This window comes from Hirundo rustica, chromosome 2, assembly GCF_015227805.2.
Source record: "Hirundo rustica isolate bHirRus1 chromosome 2, bHirRus1.pri.v3, whole genome shotgun sequence".
Taxonomy (NCBI): domain Eukaryota; kingdom Metazoa; phylum Chordata; class Aves; order Passeriformes; family Hirundinidae; genus Hirundo; species Hirundo rustica.
The window spans coordinates 735739-752263 of NC_053451.1; the positions used below are offsets into that span (position 1 = coordinate 735739).

At 50.0% G+C, this 16525-nt stretch overlaps 1 protein-coding gene across 1 annotated transcript in view; it reads right to left on the minus strand.

Moving 5' to 3' along the window:
• Positions 1-3575: 3575 nt before the first annotated feature.
• Positions 3576-16525, minus strand: part of TIAM1 (TIAM Rac1 associated GEF 1) — a 127000-nt gene continuing 114050 nt past the window's right edge. The window contains exons 13-17 of the mRNA XM_040090388.1: positions 13099-13203; positions 10967-11048; positions 6642-6728; positions 4023-4244; positions 3576-3694 (exon numbers count right to left, since the gene is read on the minus strand). Coding sequence (XP_039946322.1) covers positions 3576-3694; positions 4023-4244; positions 6642-6728; positions 10967-11048; positions 13099-13203 — 615 coding nt within the window. The remainder of the gene's footprint in view (positions 3695-4022; positions 4245-6641; positions 6729-10966; positions 11049-13098; positions 13204-16525) is intronic.

The following is a 16525-nucleotide window of genomic DNA, read 5'->3' on the forward strand; positions in this document are numbered from 1 at the left end:
TCCAAAAAAAGCAGCAGGAAAAGGGGGTCAAACCCCTGTGGCCCCAGGAGTCCCCAGGCTGCCCCAGTAGTGTCATACCTGTGACAGTGTGACCAATGCCATTAACCAACTCCCACTTATGGCTACAACCAGCACAATAGGAGGAAGTCTTCCATCACTGGAGCAAAGGTGCTGGGGCTTAAAGGCCCGGAGAATCATGGAAAGCTTCGGCCCCAGCCCAGCACTTGGCTAGAATTTTCCACAACTGCTGCTTCCAGTTTGCAGGGCTGGTGTAACTGAAGGTTTTAATGAGGTTCCACAACGTGTGGTACCTCTCCTAAAGCCTCCCTCTTGCTGCCAGGCTTTGTATCTATTTATTAGTATTTATATAATTATTTCAGTGCCGTGGGAATAAGTACCCCGAGCCGAGCTCTGCTGGCTGCAGCTCCAAGTGTGCACCCTGCTAACACAAAACACAAACCAGGAATCCTGCACTTCAGCGCCTCGGCTTCAAACCCACCCCAATATCATCTGTCTGGGCAGTTTAACAGCAGCTTCCCTAATCCAAATGCTGCCAGGGAATGGCCCCAGTGTGACAACAGAATGCCTCACTGAAGAGGCTCTGTCATTAAATTCACCATTTTTGACAGGAGTTGCTAGAGAATGGTGTCTCTGATTAAATTTTTATTTAAGATGATGTTTCACCTATAAATCCTCAGTAAAACACGCCAGTATGTACTTTTTTTCCTCCTGGCAGAAGAATTCTGGTTAGCTCTGAAACACTGAACAATGAAATTCCCTGGGACGCTGGGAATGAGGGATTTATTTCCGTGGGGAAATTGGGAAAACCAGCCTTGCCTCCCGCTGGTCCAGCCCCAGCACGGCCGCCAGAGGGCGAGGCAGCACCGCAGCAATTTGGGGGATTCGGGATGAAAAATGAGTTCTCATCCCAAACCCCTCCAGTGGCTGCTGCACGAAGTGCCCCGGAATCGTTAAATCAAGCACTGAATGAGAACGGCGCTACAGAAGATCTGAAATCAGCTGTCAGCATCGTGAAAATAACCCTAAAGAAATGAGGGTGGCCTCATCTGGTTCTGAAATCCAAATTACTCAGCCCAAGGGGGCCTGTGATGGACGAGGATGGAATAAAAAATACTGGCAGTTCTTAGAGCAGAAGTTTGTTTCAGTTTCACAGGATAGATTTAGCCTGTGTGTTAATAACTCCAGCCTCTGGCTGCTCTCTGAGTGCCAAAATGACAAACTCCCTAAAACACCCACGTGGTTCCTATCTAGGAGACTGATACACCCATTCCAAGCAGGGGGGCACTTTCCTTTTCAGTCTTCATCCACTCTGCATGGTGATTTTTGTGCTTCACGTTATCCCCCATGCTAAAAGAGTCCAAAATATAGGGGCAGGCAAAGCCTAAACCTCACAGACTGCCCCATACTGGAAGAAGGGAGTGAATTGTGGGGAGACCACAAACAAATCTGGGCGTTTTTCCCTACTCCCATTCCCAGATCCCCTTCTAATTAGCAGAATACCTTCCTGATGATCTGGGGGAGATCCAAAGCTGTGCCCCCAGCTTTCAGCTCTCATCCCCTGCTCAGAGAGGAGCAGAACGGGCAGGCAGAACTCTCTTCATGGGGAGGGGAGACAGACCCCACTGATCCTTTTAGGCAATAAGGAAAACCTGCTGTGGGGCCCCAGCCAGGAGCAGAGCTAATCCTCCTCAGCCAAATTCCCGCAGGCTGTGCTAGCAGGAGAGAACCCAGAGCCAGGAAAAGCAATACCAGACGAAAGGAACAAAACTCGTGGCTCTGCAAAGGCAGCGCAGTTCCACGGGGAAGGCATCCATCGTGCCCAGGATGGCAGTTCTCACATCAGTCAGTCATACAAAACCCGAGGTCACCTCCAGAATGAGCTGCTAAGCAAACACAGTGAAATAACCACGGCCACAGAGCTGATCTGCAGCTCCAGCCCCAAGCCCAGCATGTGCAAGGGAGCTCCAGATGATGGAAGAGCTGTGAGAGACATGGCATTGAACAGGAGCTCTGGCAGACACTCCAGGGAGGTCAACTCCCAGAAACACAGCCCTGCTTTACTCCTCTGGACCTCCCATTGAGCACCAGGAAAGGCACCAGGAAAACCTCCTTAGAAAAGAAATCTAACACGTATCTCTCATATTCCGAAAATACGCAATATCATATTTGCCTCATACAAAATATAAAATCTACCCTTTGCTGCCCTCACAGCTGATGAAGAATTGCTAGGGAAGAAGATAATGCTGAGACACCAGCACGATTCTCCAAGCAGATGCTGGATTCCCGGAGAAGGGATGCACCCGCTGGCACTGTGACCCTGCTGAGAGGGGCTGCAGTGCCTCAGGGCCACACACACAGCCTGTGTCCTATAAATAAAGCAGAAATCATGGAGCTGATCAGCCTGGCCAGCCAAACTGCCTGCAATCAACAAGGACACAGATAAATAGGTCAGTGGGTATTTCATACTTGACTGCTCTCTGCAAAGAAGCCGTGGAGCCAAGAACAAAAATCTAAGAGAGCACCACAACATCCCAAACACAGGCACAGACCCCTTTTTAAAATGTCACGTGGATCCCACTTCAGATAGCGGATCCCTGACAAAGCACAGGAGCAGAAAAAGAAAGGCTTCAATAAAACACTGTGTTCTACAAACACAGGGGGGAATGGGTGGGGAAGATCCCTGCCTCCCTGTCACACAGTTGGGTGCAGAGCCTTGATTTCACTCCCACCTCGGGCTAAGTCACCCCAAATTACTTCATGTGGAACCTACAGGCACTTCCAGAAGCTGCCAGGGACACCTGCACTGCTCCTGCTGGCTGAAGAAACATTCCCCTCCTTTGGGGAGGAACAGAGGCGGATCCCAGCCCAGCATTCCCTGTGTTTAGAAGGAACGGGAGAGCTCCAGGTTGTGTGTGAGTGCAGAAATCCCAGCTCCCAACCCTCTGCTCCCAGGGCAGACACTCACCTCAGGGAAAAGCTGAGCTCCAAGGGCCCAGCACTCAGGGTTTCAGTGACAAACCACAGGCAAAGACAAGAGCTGTGTGAAAAGCTAGTGTTGAGTAGCAAATGGGGGCATCTTGTGGCCAGCTATGAAAATGTACAAGACTACCTTGATTTTCCAGCACAAAAGCCTAACTGGGAAAACTTCTGTGAAAATTAAAAGGGGACAATTTCCTGAAAATGTTGAATTTTAACTGCCTGTGTAGGTTTAGCCCACATCTTACACGAGGCTGCTTTTAACAGCCCCCTCAGAGGGATTTGCAATAGGCTGCGTGGAAGCTTTTCCTGCTCCCTCTTTTCCACTTGCTGTGAATACCACACTCCCCAAAGCCAGTTTTGATTACCTAGAAACTACTTCATTCTGGCAATTCCACTGTATTTTAAACAATTGCAAAAAAAGCGAAGCAAGAGATACAAGCAGTGCCCTCTTCTGCTGTCAAATCTAGAGAAGCACGTAGAAATTCAGGAAGCCAACCTCGTGGCAAACAATTCCCAGTTGCTACAGATTAATTTTCTGCAGAGATCAGAAGCTGCAGACCTCAGAGAGGTTCCCCTCAGTCTTCTTTCCCCCAGCTGAACATTCCAAGTGCCCTCAGCTGCTCCTTGTATGGCCCCTCCAGACCCTGCACCATCCTCAGGTCCCTCCTTTGGACACTCTCCAACAGCTTGGGACCTGTCCGATGCAGCGGTGCCCCATTCTGCAGACGGAATGCCTTAACCCTTCCTCTCCCTGCCCTCACCTGTGGGCAAATCCAGAGCAAAGGGCACCTCCTGAGCTGCCCAGAGGGGAGCAGCTGGTTCTGTGACCGTCTGCGGGCACAGCCTGAGGATGTGAGGCGCCTGTGGCCGTGACACAGTGTGGGCACAGCCACCCTTCAGGGACACCCCTGTGACACCTCCCAGCTTCCAGAGCCCCCGGGCTCCGTGCCCAGCCCAGGCTGTGATTCCCCTCCCCGCCACGGAACACGCCTGCAGGAGTGATTTCTGTCCCGACCCCGTACCTTGGCCGCCCCCAGCGAAGGCCAGGCCGCTGTCCCCGGGCTCTGAGGGGTTCTCTGGGCGCCGTGGGGGCTGGCCCAGCCTCTGGGCCTCCTCGGGCTCGGGGTGGGTGCGCACGGTGAGGCACAGCGAGGGCTGCACCAGGGCGTCCTTCAGCAGCGCCGAGTCCAGCTCCTCAGCGGCTCTCTGGTTGATCTCCACCACTTCATCCCCCGCCTTCAGGCCTGCGACACAGAGGAACAGGTCAGGCTTGCGCAGCCGTGCTCCCCACGCGCACCGGGGAGCTCGGACGGGTGTCCGCGTCTACGCGTAATCGTCAATGGCACTGAGGTTTGATGGACTTTGTGAGATCTGCCGTCTGGCCGCTCCTCCAGCGCCACCCTGAGAGCAGAGTGCCCAGGAGGTCCCTCACCGCGTGCCAGCAACAGTTTATCCCGTTTTTCCCCGCGGCACAGCCGCCGTGCCCGCCGCACCCCACACAACGCAGGCCTCCCGCGCCGCCCTTCCCAAATCCCGCGGCAGCGCACGGATCTTCAAAAGGCGGATGTGAGCCCTTGCTGAGCTAGAGGTGGCTCTCCTTCCAGCCTGATTCCAGGAGTTATTTATAGCAGCAGCGCCCCAGGGGATGCGCAGGGAAGCAGCTGACTCCCGCTGCCCGGGGTGCTGAGGGACGGCGCGCAGCCCCACGAGGTGACGCGGGAATCCTGACCTGCCCCAGCCCTCCCTGAGCTGCAGAGGGCTTTGATCCCAAAGAATCCCTGCTGCCAGGCAGGGCACAGCAGTGCTCAGAGCCCTGGCTCCATCCTTGCCTTTACAGGGATGAGAGCTGGAATTTAAAGCGGCTAAAGAACTGGGCTGACCATCCCTGCCACGCAAAGGAGGAGTCCTGGCACCCTGAAAGCCTGCATGAATCCCCCAGGAGACAGAGTGCTGACCACACTGCAGGAAGAAACGTGGAAGGGAGGAGGCTGAAGAGCTTCCTTAGGAAAATGGAGATCTCCCTAAATGCACATAATTGTGCCCAGAAACTCTAGAGTGGTGTGCAGTTTCAGGGAGAATAAAATGAACTAGATAGAGTAGCTACGAAGTAAATGGACTGTAAAATCATATCTGAAAGAAGGACAAAACAAGGCAAGTCAAGCATTTTGCATTATTTGATTTATTCTACTTAGTGATTCTGGGGCACAGTAGTAGCACACTAATAGGCCTGCAACCATAAACATTGGATCTGGGGCTTCATTTGCTCTTTGTAGGCTTTGTTTTGGATCGTTTGGGATAAAGCATCACGTCTATCTCAGTGCAACCAAAGAACTCCTGTTCCAATAAGAAATGCCTGCCTTGCTAAGCAGAAGAAACAAAAGGATGAATCGTAAAAATTACCAGGAGAAAATGCAAGTCTTCTAATTGGGGGGAAGATTGAAAATGAAATGCCATCTCTCATCTGATGGAGTGCAGACAAACGCAGACGATGCACGTAAATAACGGGAGGCACAGAGAGTTTTTCTCCCCTCCGGCTGGACCTCAGGGAATCTCGTCCCAATACCCTGCTGACTGCTGGTCACACAGAAGCGCCCTTTCGGGTCAGCTCTGAGCAGCCACAAATCCCTGAGCTTTTCCTGCCTGTCCTTGCACTGCAGCCCCACAGGAGGCACTCTGTGCTCACACATCCACTCAAACCGTGCCTCCAGCAGCAACTAAAAGCAGACCAGGGATGCCCTGATGAAACCTCCATCCACCCTCACCCAACGCTCGCTCTGCTCCACACAGGAACGCACAGGCTTTCATTTCCCTGTGGCAGCCTGGCAGGGAGCATCCCCAGCCTCTGCTCAGGGCTTCTGGCAGGATAGCCATCCTGTTAACCAGAGAATGCTGTGGGGCTGAGGGACAGGAAAGAGCAACGTGGTCTTTCCACGTTTAACATGCACCTACGAGGGTTTCTGAAGCTGGGGTGCAACTCCAGGCTGTCCCCCATTCCCTGACCACTGCTCCTTCATTTTTCTGCCTCCACTGTGCCCCTTTGGCCACCCATTCCCAACTACACTAGCCAGTTCCGCCAGCCCGGGGTCACAGAAACCGCCAGGGCAGTTTTCCATCAGCTGCACTGGCTCAGCAGAGTGCCAGAGTCAGCATCAGGCCAAGGGATGCAGCAGCCTGGGGGAGAGCAGCCTCTGGAACAGCTTTTGGCAAGGGCCAGCTGCTGAATAAGCTCTGCAAGGCCACACAAGAGAACTCTGAAGGTGTTTCTGAGGATTCTGCATGCGCCAGTGGGTTATGAAGAGATGAGAACCTTCTCACCCCTCACGGTCCCCATGTTCTGGTTCAAAATGTGGGTGGGTTTCAGCTGCCCAGCTCCCTGAGCAGCCTGTCTGTGCAGCAGACAGGGGGAGGCAGTGAATGGCAAATGCAGGGGCCTGGTTGGGCCCAGCTTGGCCAAGCTGCATTAAACCAGACGCTGCTCTGCCTAGGGACGAGCTGGCAGCCTGGGTATCCCTGCTGGCTTCTGCCCCAAGGGCTGCACTCAGAACCAGAGGCAGCAATCCTGGCCATGGGGAGCACTGAGGCGCTGGTACCGAATTTATGTCACAGTGAGTGGCTCAGGAGGGCTCTGAGGGGTGTTTTACCTTTCTTGAAAGCCAGGCCTGTCTCCTTGACGCCGTTGACGTACAGCCGGCGAATCCCCTCCTCTTCCACGGAGGACAGAGAGAAACCTGGGGAGACACCCGTGGAGACGGTGAGAGGAAGCCAGCCCCTCCCAGGGTGTCCCAGCCACCACGCCAGGCTGTGCTGGCCCTGCCGTGAGCAGGTGGGAATCCCTCCCCTCTCCCTTCCCTCAAACCTTTACAAACACAGCGGGGAAGTGCAGCAGTGAAAGAGGCTCTAACAAAAAGCTGAACTGAATTTCTGAGTGCACACCCCGGTTATCTACAGACATTATTGAGGATACCACAGCTGCAAAGCCTTGGAACAGACTCCCAGTTCTGTTGCCATCAAAGGTCGCTCCAGGAGGTTTTGCTGTTTGCAGACCAAAGGTGCACAGAGCCGTGGTTTGGGACAAAAGCCGTGATCTGAGAGCAGGGCTGATGTGCCACCCCAGCCTCAGGCAAGGCACACCACCTCCTGCGAGAACGGAGTGCTGACCTCTGCTTTCTGAGATTCCTGGGCTGGGCATGTCTGTAAAAATACCCTTTTCCCTATGCCCCTTCCCCTTTTCGCTGCTTCTGGCACAGCATGTCATTTGCCAAGCTTGGTGCACCTTTCCTGCTCCCCAGAGAGCCACAGAACAGCCTTGGAGGGGAAGTGCTGACACAGCCTCACTTTAAACAGTGCAGATGGGACCGGGAGCTTTGGGCTGGGGGATTTTCCTGCCCTTTGTGGGTGACACAGTAGGATAACGACATGTGAAGGAAACACAACTGCCAAGTTAAATGCAGGTTGTTTATTTACTGTGGAGAGTTATCTAAAGCAGAACATTTGCCTTTCTGAAACTTCATTACTCCCTAAATGAGTGCAGGCAACCATTTGCTCTCTCTTTTTCTGGAGACTAGAAAAACATTTACAAACCTCTGGGGGGAGCAGTTTGTTTTGACACGGAATCAGCCACCAGCCAAGCGGTGCAGATGTGCTGGGAGCCCATCCTAACTTTAGGACTCCCTTCAAGCTGATCCTTATGGCTCATAGTTATTTTTTTCACCCATGATTTAAAAATATATAAAAAAAATAAAAAAAAGAAGAAGAAAAGAGGGGGAAGAACGTGGCAGCTCAGAAGTGAGAAGCATATGGCCTTTCACGACTTACTGAGCTACTTGGAACCTGCACGCGAGCTCCTTGGGCTGAATCAAAAGAAATTTGTGAAGCTCACTCAACACACCAGCTTTGGCAGAGAGAAGAGCCCTCGACTAAAAGAGCAGCTGTAAAATATAGCAGCTATTGGTTGTCATCACCACAAAGCCTACCTGGAAAGCCCTCACCCAGAAAAACAGCAGAACGTGCCCAAGGCTGCAGTTTGAGTCAGCACAAAGCACTGGGTCCCGAGAGCGTCGCCCTTTTCAACTGAAACGCTGTTCTGGGCCAAACACCAAACCTTCACACCAGGCTGAGGGGCAGCTCAGGCTCCACTGAGAGCAGATCAGCGTGTCCAAACAGCCCCAAGCTCCACCTCTCCTACAGGGAAAGGCTGAGAGAACTGGGATTGTTCAGCCCGGGGAAGAGAAGCTTTGGGGTGACCTCATTGCAGCTTTCCCGAAGGAAGGATGGAGAGAGACTCATTGCAAGGGCCCGGAGTGACAGGACAAGAGGAATAGCTCCAAACTAAAAGAAGATAGGTTTAGGCAGGATTTTGGGAAGGAATTGTTCCCTGGGAGGGTCCTGAGACCCTGGCACAGGGTATCCAGAGAAGCTGTGGCAGCCCCTGGAAGCGTCCAAGGCCAGGCTGGACAGGGTTTGGAGCAGCCTGGGACAGTGCAAGGTGTCCCTGCCCATGGCAGGGGGTGGAACGGGATGAGCTTTAAGGTCCCTTCCAACCCAACCTATAGAATTCTGGGATTCTGGGATTCCTCCATGAGAAGACCTCTGCCTCCTCCAATCCATCAGGCCTAAATGCACACGTAATTGCTTCTTAATTCATCTTTCAGCCATACCCATAAATCCTGCAGTTATTCCTGGCAGAAAGGGCATAAGGAGCAATTACACAGGTTGTCATCAGCTTTAAGAGATGAGAGATGTGCAGCTGGCAACAGCCTGGGAATGGTCATCTCAGGCACACAGTTAACCCCTCCACAGACAGAGAAGGCGAATGCGACCCTGCCTGTTGCATTTCCGCAGCTGTGACCGCGGCTGCACCTCGCAGTGCTCGCAGCAGGAGTGCCAGCGCTTCCCCTGCCCTGCTCTCAGGTGCAAGCACCTCACCCCTGAGCGTGTGCAGCCTGCACACGCACGTGGACAGCAGGAATGTACGGCTCCCGTCTGGCTGCCTTCCACAGGGGCTCCACACAAACGTCGCGGCAGAGCAAGGGCAGGAGTGGGTGGAAGGCGCAGTGATTGCATAAGCTGGCGTTCCTGCCAAAAACACTATCATCAAACTGTGCACGGACTCTGAAACACAGGTGGGAAGAGATGGGTGCTGACCCAGGCAGAGCCTTCTCTTCACCGCAAGGTTCTGATGACAGGAGAACAACAATCTGCATCTCCGAGTGCATGTGGCCTCACCAAACCGGCTCCATAGCTGAACAAATCCACCTCCAGACAATCCCCTCAGCCCTTTGGCACAACCAGCTGCTGGTGAACAGGCCAGCACGATCATCCACCAGCTGGAATCCAAGGATTTTTACTGATTTCTGCACTCACAGCCCCGGCAGAGAGGGAAAGAGTACCAGCCAAAGAGGTGAGAACATCTATGCTCAAGCATCAGCAAAGCATCCCACCGAGATCCAACCCTCCAGGAGTGCCTCTTACTCCCACAGACACACTGGTGGGAGTAGAAACACCACAGAATGCTCCCAGGTGAGCTCTCCCTGGTGTGGTGTTGGAACGAGGTGATCTTTAAGGCCCTGTCCAGCCCAAACTGCTCCAGGACTGTGTGATTCCAGCACACACTTGTCACTGGATGAACACACACAAGGACACACATACAGACCACAGAAATCTTTCTGCCAGTTAGAGGCAATCCACATTTGGCTATTTTCCCTCAATGAGAGAAAAGTCAGCTTTTTGGGGGTGCTTTTAGCATTCCCTCCATGCTACACCCCACACCTCACACAGCTGATCTCGTCTCACAGGACACCACAGTGCATTTCAACATATTTTTTCAAGTCATCGCTTAGAAAAAAAGAAGGAAAAGAAACAAACAGGAAATGCTATGACAGCCCCAACTCTTGCAGTGCTTTCAGGCACTGCATAAATACGAACCCTGAACCAACGCTGAGCTGGTGAATATTTCTTTCTTAGGCCTTCAATATTCAAGCCCCAGTCAGTCTCACTGAGCTCAGTATTCCACTGGCCTGCAGCTGTATAATAAGCAGTTTAGGGATTCAGAATTATTCTGGTAATTAAAACAGAATATTTAGATAAACAGCAAAAAGATGCAGACTGGCTTCCTGTGGGGGAGGTTGCACAGATAACTCTAAAATGCACCCCAGAACTGTAATTGCCAGGCCAAAGGGCAAACTCACCAGGCTGCAGGGCTGTAACCTGAAATACATGAAAGCTGAGAAGTAGGAACTACACAGAGATGAGAGATTCTGCTGAAATGACACAGGGAGGCTTTCCCCTTCTTTATTTTTCACACAGATCCGCCATGTGTCACATCCTGGCTTCAGGCATCCGTGGGATGTCCTCAAGAGCTGGAGCATCCCTGAGACACCCTGGAGCCGGGCATCTCCAGCCTCAGGAATGTTGGGGCCAGGCAGGAACCCACCTTGGGTGCCCCTGGCAGGCGAGAAGAGACCCAACAGCCTCTCTGGAGATGCCTGGGCACGCAGCTGGAGATGCCTCAGCCTCGTACCCACAGCGATGCTCCCGAGCAGGGATGAGAGGGACAAGGAGAAAGGAGGGGGACAAGGAGGAAGGAGTGGAGCTGCAGAACCCTGCAGGCTGTGGGCAGTGTGGCAGCCCCAGCACAGCCCCCATGAAGGCTCCATGTGAAGTGTGACAGCTGGCAAAGGATGCTGCTCCCACCCACACCGTCCGTGGGTGGAACTACAGCAACAAGCAAACATTCGTCCTCCCCGCACATCCTCCAGCTCCAGGAAAGCCACGCTCAGAGCACTCCAAAGAAAGCTGTCCTCCTCCAGGGCAGGTGGATGCTGCTGTGGGTGGCTCAGGAATCAGAACTGCTTTTCTCACTGTGCTCAAGAGACCTTTCAGGTGCATCAGTAAACAGCAAACAAGAACCTGCTCGTGCCAGAACTGACTGGGGAGAAACAGCAAAACAAGTCAGGGAGTAACTCACCATAAATATCAGAGGATGCATCAGACTTCTCCATCTGAATGTGCTGGGTGATTTTCTGACAGATTTCTATTTCCTTGTACAGCTGAATAGAGGGGGAAAAAAAAAAAACAAACACAGAAATATGTTACTGTGGGAGGACGCATAAACTGTAATCGTTTGGAGCAGATTTTTGGGCTTTAATTACAGGCAGAAGAAAGGGACTGTGGTCACTATTTATCAAACAGTTTCTCTGCACCTGTGTGAGAGGCATTAGCAGTGTCACTCAGCTCTGCTGTTAGAACACAGTTAGAGAGGACAGTGAAAACACAGTGTTTTGCCACCCCCATCACAAAACAGAGCACGCATCGATTTCACTCAGTCAATACCATTTTGAGCGCTCGAGAAACAGAGCTTCTCTTCCTGTTTTCCTAATTTACAGGGAGTAATAGCTTCATGTTTTTATATCATTTTAATGAAGACATTGCAGGAATTCAATTATTCAACAGCATTAAAACCACAAGGAGTGACTTTGTTTCTTAAACACATTTCTTCGTTATCAGACTGTCAGATTTGCTATACCTCAGTGTGACATTTCACCTTTAACACCTTGATGTTTATTTGTACCAAGGAAAGCCCCCAAGTCTTTGAAATGGTCATTAACATCCTTCCTGGGAGACCAGCACAAATTCACACCCAGGCAATAGCCCCGAAGTCCCTCCATCCAGCTGCAAACCCCTCTGCCTTTTCAGCACTGAAGTAACAATCCGGCCCTTTGTCTTTGGAAAAAATCATAGCCCCAGGTGAACGAGAGCCCACAGGTGAGTATTAATTCTGTTTACCTGCTGCTGGGAGCGTGTAAAAATGCAATTCACAATAATTAACATTTTGAAACTCAGTGTTTGGACTGCAGTACGTGAACTGTTCCTTTAGAAAAGAAGAAGAACTCATTTGCAAAAGGTTTCCCTAATAAAAATATAATTTTATCTCCTGCTTCTATCAGCACTGTAAAAACCAGTATTACAGAATAGTTGCAGTCCCATGGAAGTAACTGCAGTGCTCTCCCCAAATAAACAGCCCACACAGACAAGCAAACACACACAGTGTGTTGGTTTAATACCCATACATTAGACATCATCCTGCAGCACCCATCTCTCCCATTCCCTTCCATCTGCACAGTCCCACTGACAGAGTTTTGGATTAATTACAGCTTTTGAGAATAAACAATAAGCGATGACTCTGTCAATCCTACACCCTCTCAACACAAGACAAGTCCCCAAAGCCCTTCCAGACAGCGACAGATAAAAGCTGTCTCCTCTGAGTTTTAATTCTCCCCGCCTAAATCACACTTCCCAGTCCTAGCACCCCTCTAGCACTTTCTCACTAATTTTTGTTGTTGTTGTTGTTGACAGCGTTAATGGAAAATCCCAGAAGTCCTTTGCTAAATGGGCGAAAGCCTCCATAACTAGCAAAGTTTTACTTTTTATAAGAAGCCACTCACCAATGAAAAGGGCTTTAAAAAGGTTTACAGCGTGCCTGTGTAAAATCAGAGTTAAAGCATGACACTAATCCTGTTTGGTCTTTTTTTTTAATCTCTCATGGCAAAATTCCTTTGAAGTCTGTTTTCGAGATGAATGAGATGAAAACAGCCAGCTGAGGCAATTAAGGAAGTATATTCTCACACATAACTCCAGACCTTCTTGACCTCAATCTTTACCTTAAAAAAAATAAACCAACCGAAAACACCCAACAACTTGTGTATTCTCCCCCTTCTTTAAAATTCAGACAGGGACTATAACAAGAAGTGCCCAGGCCTCTACACCACGTCTTTAAAACCTCCATGGACAACAAGAACAACAGGAAAAGACAACTTGGAGGGAAGTTAAGCTTAAATGTACCTTAGAGTGATTTTCACACATTGCCTGTGGCTGTCCCTCCTCTCTCCCCAGACACATGCACACACAAACAGGAGCTAAACACCAACACAGGATGAAACGTTTGGAGAGATCCCTTTGCTGAAGGCCAATTTGCTATGGTCTGCGAAGCACCGTAATTGCAAACTAAAAAGCATAACTGCGTGCTCCAGAATGTCAGATAAACACTAATTAACAGCGTCCTGCCCAGAGTCGTTTCATTTGCCCAGTGGGCAGCATTACCAGTTCATAGATCTCCTCCTCTGGCTTTGGTACATAGAACTGGATCTGGTTCTCAATGAGGAACTTCAGGCGCAGGTAGTGAGCAGAGTAGTCCAGCTGGTGTGTCTGCAAGAGACAGAAAGCCTTTAGACCAAAAAGCAGCCTTCCCCTCATCTCTGACCCTCACAGGAACAAAAACGCCCCAGCAGCGCCTTCCAGCACCATCTCCTGCCCTGGAACCTGAACAAAACTCGGCCTTTCTGCTCTCCCCCAGGAATAAGATCCATGTACCCAACGCAGAACACCTGGGAGCAGCCTCCTGGGCTCTGCTGACCTGGCATCCTGCTCCCTCCCAAGCCACCCCAGAAATAAGCCAGTGCTGGAACAGAAACCTCACAGCAGGCCTTTGGATAAAAGGATATTTAACTAAATGTTCTGCTAACTGAGCAAAATATAGCAGGAGAGGTGATTTCTGTTTGATTTGGGGGTTTTTTTGGCATCTTCATCATTTAGCACATAAATATGACGTGGCAGATTTCAAGCAAGGTTAATAAACATGAAGAATCTGTCTGTCTTCTAAACTCAAAGCAGCTCAGGATACACTGGCTTTATGAGGCTAGAAGAAGCCAAGAGTTGCATCCTGGATCATGTCCCAGTGGAAACAGGTCACACCATTTTAATGAATTAGTTATAATTAGCTGAGGATACAGCATTTGGTCTGGGAGATGTTAACGACCTTCTCTCAGCATGATTAATAAGGTTGATTTAAGCAGAGGTTAATGCAGTGTGTAATCAAAACATATTACAAGTATGATAAACACAAAGGATATTATCCAGAAGTTACTTTCAAAGTTCCTAAACTAAATCTAATGAGAAACCCCAAAGTGATTCACAGATGCAGGAGGTAAATACTCCTCGCTGCCACTTCTGAAATCCCACTATTAAAGGCTTTTATACCTCAGCCTGTTCATTTTACACCAGCAAATTACCCGGGTTTCTCAGGCTGGGCTGAAAACAATGGCTTATCTGAAAATTCACGCAAGAGCATCATTATTGCCAGCTTGTCCTGTTTTTTAAAGCCTGGCTTTTCCAGTTCCAGCCGTGATACAGCAGCACCGAGGTGGTGAGCAATGTACACTGAGGGAGCTGTGGAAAACATCCCACCCTGCCCCTCCAGCAAACACACAGAGAACAGGGAATGCCTTGGACAGCCTGGATTAGCCCAGGAGTGAAAAAGCTACCGATAAGCAGAAGGAAAACCAAACCAGATCTATTGCTGCACTCTGCACAGTGCTCTGTTCAAATATGTCCAACCCAAAGATCAAATTATCCTTGGATGAAATGGACTACCTGAAATGGAATAACCTCCACAATCCAGGCCAATTCCTGGTTAATTAAATAATGACTGAAATCTATCAAGGGCCAAAAGAAAAACAGCTGAATGTAGGAGATATCTTTGCTCCCTCACTTTTTTTCTTTTTTGGAAAGCTTCTCGCTTGCTTTTCTCACTGATTACTGCTGTTTTCAGCAGTTTTCTCTTTACAGACATACGCACATACAAACACCTCAGAAACTAAAGGGAAGCAGCGTTGGCATTAAAGGTTCAGAAGTGACACAGAGGAGTCCTGGGTTACTTTCTGGTCAGCTTTGTTTACTGTCCCTAGACACAAATGTGTCTTAAAAACACAGAGGGGAGACCTAAACCCACTGAGTGCATCCCCCATGTCTGGGGGTGTCCAGGGAAGGAAACGGAGCTGGGGAGGGGGCTGGAGCACCAGGAGGGGCTGAGGGAGCTGGGAAAGGGATGTCCCCATCAATCCAGTACACTGCAATCCCATCCAGGTCAGCGAGGAGAGAGTCCCAGCCACAGTGCAGCCCATAGACACCCCATTTAGTTAATTAACATCCTACACAGCCCCGAGGCTGTGTCTACCTCCAAATCTGACACTGGTTAAAGTGTTTCAAATGAGGCCATGATGTTCTACTGAAGTGAAAGGAAAAGGTCCCTGGAATGTGGACACAGCCAGGCTGCCCTAAAAGCCAAACCATTAACCCACTTTTTGTTGCTGGGAGCTCCATCCATATGTGGGGAGGTGGGAGCAGAAACAGGGCAGCTCTAATGATATGAATATCCTTTCAAGACCACCCAAAATACCTTTCAGCCGTCCAAATCAGCTTCTTGGTTTATTTATTTCTCTCCTAATAACTCTGGCTATGTCTGGACTAAATTAAGCAGCTAACTCCGTTTAAAGCACAACCCGACAGCTTAACCGAGGTGCTCGAGAAGAAGAATTTACAGCCGGGCTGGGATCCCATTCCAGAGGCTCCATGTGCCACGGAGGGCTGGCACACGAGGCCAGCTCTTCACCCAGCCTGGCTCCTTTCTGGCCAAGGAGAGGGCCTGGCACGTGTCCCCAGCTTGGCAGGGGTGACCTTTGGGGCAGCACCACAGGAACGCAGCCGCCATCCCACGGCAATGCTCCTGCGCGGGCCAGCTCTCCCAGCAGGAAAGCACCAGCCCAAAAGCAGAGGAAGCCTCCAGAGCATCAGGCTACAGCAACTCCTCAGGGACCTCAGGGTATCCGCTTCTTGCTCCCCTCCCATGCAGTTCCTTTGAAAAATGTAAATTTGAGGGGAAAAAAAATCCCCAAACCTCTCTTGCCTCGCTTTTTACAAAATGCCGTGCAGTCATCTAGGCTTGTTTTTCACTGCTGTTATCTCCATATTGGGTTTTGGTGCTATCATCTCCACGCTGGCTCTGCCTAAATCCATACACTGAGTGTGATTTCCTCCTCCATTTTAAGACATACCATTATGCAAATGTTAGTAATGCATATACATTCGTTCACACTGAGTGGTGCCATCACAGAATCACAGGATGGTTAAGATTGGAAGGGACCAACTATTTCCTATCAGCCATAGAAAGCAATTTAATGCATATGCACTGAGTTTTCCTGCCTTCCAAGTGATGTTGCTAGCTACATCTTAAGAGAAATCTTTGAGAAACCACTTTAAAAATGCTTTAAACACTCCTCCCACCAATCTTGAATCATAAAAATGTCACAAAGCATCCTCCAAAGCCTAACTCGCCGTACAATAACAAGCAGCAATGTTAGCATAAGAACACATTTTCCACAACGACTTTAGCGCATTTAATGTTCTCCAACAGCAGAATCAGAAGCTTGCTTTAGCAGCACAGATTTAACTACATCTACAAACATGAGGAGGTTTATATGAAATGTAGAGCTTGAAATGTTTACTGTACCAGAACTTGACTGGTTCTCAGATGGCAGATGGCAAACTGATGTGAAATGATGTGGATCAGATATTAAAAGGGGGAAAATGAGCTGAATGCAAGAGACAGAAGAAAGAGATTGATTATTAAATGCTACAGAAAAAAGGCATCTCGACTGTTTTTCAGGTTGAAAACTCTTACAGAAAGGAAAGA